The sequence below is a fragment of the Cryptomeria japonica genome, chromosome 7 (genome assembly GCF_030272615.1).
Source record: "Cryptomeria japonica chromosome 7, Sugi_1.0, whole genome shotgun sequence".
Lineage (NCBI taxonomy): Eukaryota > Viridiplantae > Streptophyta > Pinopsida > Cupressales > Cupressaceae > Cryptomeria > Cryptomeria japonica.
The window spans coordinates 240437199-240443971 of record NC_081411.1 but is presented as its reverse complement, the minus strand read 5'-3'; the positions used below and the strand labels follow the sequence as shown (position 1 = coordinate 240443971).

Below are 6773 nucleotides of genomic sequence, written 5' to 3'. Positions count from 1 at the left end.
GAACGATATTGAAATAAAGTTTAAACACGTACCTTGGCTACTGAAATTTCGGTATCTTGCACAACAATATTAGAAGAAAGAGATCTCAACATACACACGAAGAGCAGATCGGATTTTCCGAAAGGGGCATTGTGACCATCCCTGCAGTTCAATCACAACTATTAGAGAGCTAGATCAAACTTATCCTTCTTCGTACAAACTATGAAACAAGTTACAATTTTTTCTAATGATTAAAGTTTTGCTTACCTGAACCCAACTACTTGTACAAATTCTGTATTAATCTGTAAGAGTACATGAAAATACATAAATTATCAAAAAAAAATGTCGGAAATTATATTGAACATAAGGTAAAAATCCTGATTCAGAGGAAAAAGGTGAGGTAAGTGGCATTTACCCCTGTTTCTTCCTGAACTTCTCTTACGGCCCCTTCCTTAATGCCTTCCCCCTATCAGAAACAAATTGCCGATAAGTACATTAGGTATCGTCTTGTAATTTCATGTAAAAACTGCAGGGTCTTGAATTTAGTTTGATGTGGAAATTTAAACCTGATACCTGGTTAATTCTTCCTGTTGGCATCTTCCACAACCCGGAATCTTTGTAAGGGCCACACTTTTCTTGAACTACTAGAACCTATATTGCCATTGTCACGATAATTTATGTAAGGAAAAAAAAACCTCTTAAAACGAACAACCACTCAAAATAGTGAATGTCTTTTCACACTTCACAGTTACATTGCTACGGACAGGAGGAGAATATTAAGCAGAGTAACTACAATATATAAGAACTGGATTACATCTTTACCTCTCCCTCCTCGTTGAATACAAAAGCTGCAACTCCCGCTTGATGTGAAGCATTATCAGGGATGGTGGGGGGAGTTTGAGGGATCCAATGCACTAACATCACATATGAAGGCTCTGCGTGGTGGTACCCAAATCCCACCTGTAATCCACCAATCAGTATTGAAGCCTAGCCAAATGGGTTGGAGGGAAAAAAACGTCGATGGTAGCAGCGATGTTTTGAAAAACTGACCTCAATCGCAACGGGTACTAGTTTCGCCTGTTCCTTGGGAACTTTAATCCACACCGCCTTCTTTCCCTATATACCCAACAAGTATGATGAATTGAGGGTACTATTTATTATTGTCTTGAGGGATATGTATTTAGAGTTAACAAAGCAGTAAGCACTGACCTGGCGTGCCCATTGAGAAAGTGATGCCTTCAGTGAAGCTGCAAAACGACAAGCATCGTTCTGCATATTCTCTGTGTCAACAATTACACCATCATATCTGTCTTCATGGGCTTTGAGCACTTCACATATTTCGTTCAAAACTGTTTCAACATCATTAGTGGTAGCCGAAACCTCGTTCGTTGGGAATGCCATTGTGCAGTGTAAGCAGCGACCTGCCAAAAAATAGTTCAATACCTAGCACAATGAAATGAAAAGGAACCATAGTGGTGCAGGAAGAGATGCTAACCTTCTGAGTAGCTCTGTGAGCAAGATTGAATTTGGCTACTTCCTAACAGACTAAATTAAATTAGTAGTGCAATAGTAATATGTTGTAGAGGGGGGAAGTGTATATATATATATTATTGGCAACAATGAGAGGAGGTTTCTGGGATTTCAGACGAATTCTTCTGCGCTGTTAACAACCAACTACCGCTGCCCTTCCTTACAACGTAAGCGTTACACAAACCAAAAAGGAAAACTGAAAACTTGTATGCAAAGCAACGACAAATAGGGAAAAACTTATCTTAAAAAATTCTACGGACACGCAAATGATTTATTAGCTTTCTTCGTAAATTCGCAGAGGGGCTATCGAAACTTCTTGTTGATGAAGTAGTATGCTGCGCTAGGGACAAGTATGCTATCGAAACTTCTTGGTAATGAACAACTATGCTGCTACGTCTTAGTAATAATAATACAGAGAAGCGCGTGACCATCTCACAATAAAAAATTCAAAGGCTGAAGGCAAAGCAAATTCAGATTCTTATACACTGATTAATGAAGCAGTAGGCGTTTAACCCTGCTGCGCAGCTTCTTGGGACTCTCCCAGTTCGTTCCGCTCGCGACCTTCGTATTTTATTAACTTTCAATATACGACGACTATTTGTTCACATTGACCTTTATTAACAAAAATAAAAATAAATATTCTAGAAGAGATTTGAGGTTTCCTTGTCCCCATTTTTTTCTACCACACCATTCATTGTTGCTTCCTTTATCCCCAGATTTTCCCATTACATCATATCATCTATCTTTCATTTTTTCACTTGAAATTTCAATCCTAGTTGTCCTCACTTATATTTTTTGTTGAAAGATTTAATTTCTCTCACTAATGAAATGTAGCCATTAAATGACAAAGACAAAATATATACACAAAATCTTGTTAATAGAAAAATATTCTAGAAGGAACAAAATAAAGTTAAAATAAAAAAATATTAAATATATGATCAAGTCGGTCTTGATTGTAGAATCATCTATATAATCTCTAATTTCAAAAGACTTCTATATATTCAGGCTTTTGTAATGATTTCAGGCATTAGGTATTAGTTGATGAAGATGATGAAGTGATCAAGAGGATGTGAATGTTGTAGAGTTTAGAGTATTTGTAATATTTATAATCAACGGATGTGTTGTAGCATGTTCAAGAGTTTTGGTAGGACTTTGTGTTTCCTTTAAACGACATCGATCATGTCCTTTTGTTTTGGTTTCTTCGCCATTGGAATTACAATCATAATTTTTCTTATACATCTTACAATCTCATAAAAACTCTTAAACATCTCACAAAGAAAAGATGATCTTACATACCATACTACAATTTTCAAGTGACATGATTTATTTTTGTCATGCCCAAAGAATCTCGAGATTCCTTCCAGTCAGGGTGCCCATTTCCATTTGGCCCCATAAACACAACGTATTATAATATTAAATCAATACAATTTATACTTGGATTCACTAGACATAAAACATGAAATCCTAACTTTAAGCATACTTTCCCATGGTGAATGAAACATACTCTTTGTTCCACAAGTGGTGTTAGCTAATTGAACACTCGCTAATATATAACAAAAAAGTTGCAATCATACAAATAATAATATATTGCACTTATTTCTTATGTAATTCAACAAAATATTTTATCTTAAAGCATCAAATGATGCTCTCTCACCATCTATGGGTGGTCTAGCATAATATGTGAATTCTTTGTTTGAAATTACTGCTTTAGTAAGTGTCTCCTCTCCAAGTGACTGTACTTTAGGTGAAGCTTAGGATAGAGTGTCCAAAAAAGTTTAACATCCGATTGTTTCCATGCAATACTTGTTATAGAGTATTTATTTGTTTTCAGAAAGGGTCAACGCGAACAAATAGTCGTAGCATATATGGAATGTCAATAAAATACGGAGAGTCGCAATCGAAACCTGCGTGGCAAGGTTAAACGCTTACTGCTTCGTTATCACTGTTTCAGCCTTCGAATATTTAGTCACGCGCTTTTCTGTTTTCTTATTGTTATTATTGAAACGTAGTACCTAGCGCGCTTACTTGTTCACTAACAAGAAGTTTCAATAGCCTTTCTGCGAATTTCTGATAAGTTTTTCAGGTATCCAATTTCATTATTGCTACGCTTACGCTGTAAGGAAGGGTAGCGGTAGTTAGTTGTTACCCGCGCCGAAGCATTCGTCTGAAATCCCAGAAACTTTCTCTAGTTGTTGCCACGATTTTATATATATATATAAACTCTACCACATACTATTATTGCACTGGCGCTAATTTAATTCAATCTGTTTTGCACACGATTTGGAAATAGGAAGAAGCCAAATTCAATCCTGCTCGCAGGGGTACTCAGAAGCCAAATTCAATTTGCATCGCTAGTTATTGAATATTTTTTTGGCGGGTGGTGTTTACACTGCACAATGGCATTCCCAACAAACGAGGTTTCGGCTACCACTAATGATGTTGACACTGTTTTGTACGAAATATGTGAAGTGCTCAAAGCCCAGGAAGACAGATATGATGGTGTGGTTGTTGACATTGGGAATATGCAAAACGATGCTACTCGTTTTGCAGCTTCGCTCAGGGCATCACTTTCTCATTGGGCACGCCAGGTCAGTGTTTACTGCTTTGTTAACTCTAAATACAAATCTCTCAAGACATTAGTAAGTAATTCCTTCAATTCATAACACTTGTTGGATCAATGGGTATACAGGGAAAGAAGGGGGTGTGGATTAAAGTGCCCAAGGGCCAGGCGAAGCTAGTCCCCGTTGCGATTGAGGTCGGTTTTTCATAAATTCGCTATCTCCATTGATGTTTTTCTCACTCCAAGCCATTCGTTTATGCTTCAACGGTGTTTGGTGAATTGCAGGTGGGATTTTGGTATCACCATGCTGAGCCTTCATATGTGATGTTAGTGTATTGGATCCCTCAATCTCCTCCTACCATCCCTGATAATGCCTCACATCAAGTGGGAATTGCAGCTTTTGTATTCAACGAGGAGGGACAGGTAATTGTAATATTAGGTATATCCGAATGTAGCGCAGTTCTGCTTAATATTCTCCTCCGCTCCATAGCAATGTAACTGTGAAAAGATGTCGAGTATTTTAAAGTGTTTGTTTGTGTTAAAAGGATTTGATTTTCTTAATCACTGGGAAAATGTATAATTAATATAATGACTACCCCCTTAATGTTATTTTAATAGCGGTTGTGGGTCAATGGCTTGAAGTGATAAATACATAAATTATTATGACAATGGCAATGTAGGTTCTAGTAGTTCAGGAAAAGTGTGGACCTTACAAAGATTCTGGGTTGTGGAAGATGCCAACAGGAAGGATTAACCAGGTATCAGGGTCAAATTCAGTTATCAAACCAAATTTATGACACTTCAATTTTTACATGAAATTACATGAAGCCCGCTAATATATTATGGGCAATTTGTTTCTGGTAGGGGGAAGGCATTAAGGAAGGGGCCATAAGAGAAGTTCACGAAGAAACAGGGGTAAACGTCACTTACCTAATGTCACTTACCTCATCTTTTTCCTTTGAATCGGGATTTTTAACTTCTTTGCAATATAATTTCTTATAATCCAAACTATATTCTTGTGCTTTTACAGATTGATGCAGAATTCGTAGAAGTGGTTGGCTTCAGGTAAGCAAAACTTTCATTACACAAAGTTATAACTCGTTTCATAGTTGGTACAAAGAATGATAAGTTATACCTTCATGAACTGCAGGGATGGTCACAATGTCCCTTTTGGAAAATCGGATATGCTCTTCGTGTGTATGTTGAGATCCGTTTCTTCTAATATTGTGGTGCAAGATACCGAAATTTCTGCAGCCAAGGTACGCGTTTAAACATGCGGCGGTGATTCGATATTGTTAAGCTGGATAGTTTCAATATTCGTTTAAACTGGGGTTCAAATTAAATAACTTGTTTTTGTTTTTTTTTAGTGGATGGCGATAGAAGAATTTGCATCTCAACCTAAAAATCAGCAAAGCAAACTTTTAAAAGATATGATCGGCGTGTGTGTTGCCAACGTCAACGGACGATGTAAAGGATTTTCAGGCATTGGGATATCGTCTAACTCGCGCAAACCCTCTGCATTCTACTGCAATGCCCTCTATTCTCAATAATTTATCGGCAAACCGAAGAACAAAGCTAGAATGGATGCCAGGCACTCACTTTAATACATCCATCCTAGTTAGGTCTAGAAATTGCTTGCACGTTGCATAAGGAGGTGCAACGATTACCTTAGAGAATATTATGTTTAACATGTTAAGAGAGATATTTTTTTATTTATTTTTTTGTATTGTCTACATGTTTTGTACATACAATATTTTTATCAAAAGTTTGAGAAATTTTTTTATTATATATTTGTTTATATTTAATCCAATGAAAGATTTGTAACAATCTTAATTTTGAGGAATTTGTACATCATGATTTCTTTTGGTTGCATGAAATGAGCTTGGAAAGAGATTTTTGCTTGTTTATTTATTTCATTCCTACACATTGAAACTAATACTTAATGGATTTATATCACAAATTATGAGTGGTTGATCTTATGTAAAATGTATATATTGTATATATTGATCAAAGGAATTAAATGGTGGGTCTCTTCGAAGACCCTTTATTAATTAACCCTAGACAAAGTTGTAAAATTTTAGCCCTGGATTGTTGAGTGTTGATTCTTGAGATTCATGTATAGTAATCGCCCATGTAACGAATAGTGGTATTTATTTATTTATAATTACCTTCCATTACTTTATATTAAAAAAATCCCATTTCTAATTTGTTGGACAACATTAACATAACTATTTACAAACCTTTTATTCTATACCAGTGTATTAGACAAGTCATGCATATTTAGTTAAAATAATTAATGTAGAAAAACTATTTTGAATTATACTAAAGTATGTCAAAACCCCAAAAATAAAAAGTACGATTGACGTAATAGTCCACATGTCAATACCATACATCTATTTGTTAGCTATGTAACTACATATATAGGAGTGCATATACGATCACTTATATTTCTGGAAAATATTTCTAAATTCTCATTGTGAGTTGTTCTTTTGGTAGTTTCACTTGAGAATATATTGTTTAGTTGTGAAATCCAACAAGCACACCCTTTCAATTTCCCCAACCTTTAACATTCCCATATCTTTTGACTCTTTGTTGTAAATGAGAAGTTTTACAAAAAATTGATGAAGATAATATTTGAAGTTGATGAAACTTGATGTAATTGCTATGATCAATCAAGGAAAAAAAATAATTCACTTTTCTACGG

The 6773-nt window shown here is 35.6% G+C and overlaps 2 protein-coding genes across 2 annotated transcripts; one reads left to right on the top strand and one right to left on the bottom strand.

Moving 5' to 3' along the window:
* Window positions 1-789: 789 nt before the first annotated feature.
* On the bottom strand, window positions 790-1548 carry LOC131028376 (nudix hydrolase 8-like). Its single transcript, XM_057958642.2, has 4 exons — window positions 1475-1548; window positions 1189-1400; window positions 1030-1095; window positions 790-939 (listed from the first exon to the last, which is right to left on the bottom strand). Exons 2-4 carry the CDS (start codon window positions 1378-1380, stop codon window positions 790-792), a joined length of 408 nt encoding a protein of 135 aa, XP_057814625.2. The 5' UTR covers window positions 1381-1400; window positions 1475-1548.
* A 2219-nt stretch (window positions 1549-3767) lies between these two features.
* Window positions 3768-5705, top strand: LOC131028436 (nudix hydrolase 8-like). The gene is made up of 8 exons (XM_059209259.1): window positions 3768-4097; window positions 4199-4264; window positions 4355-4492; window positions 4750-4827; window positions 4934-4984; window positions 5100-5134; window positions 5220-5328; window positions 5437-5705. The coding sequence occupies exons 1-8, from the start codon at window positions 3906-3908 to the stop codon at window positions 5617-5619; spliced, it is 852 nt and encodes a 283-aa protein (XP_059065242.1). The 5' UTR covers window positions 3768-3905; the 3' UTR covers window positions 5620-5705.
* The last annotated feature ends 1068 nt before the right edge of the window (window positions 5706-6773 follow it).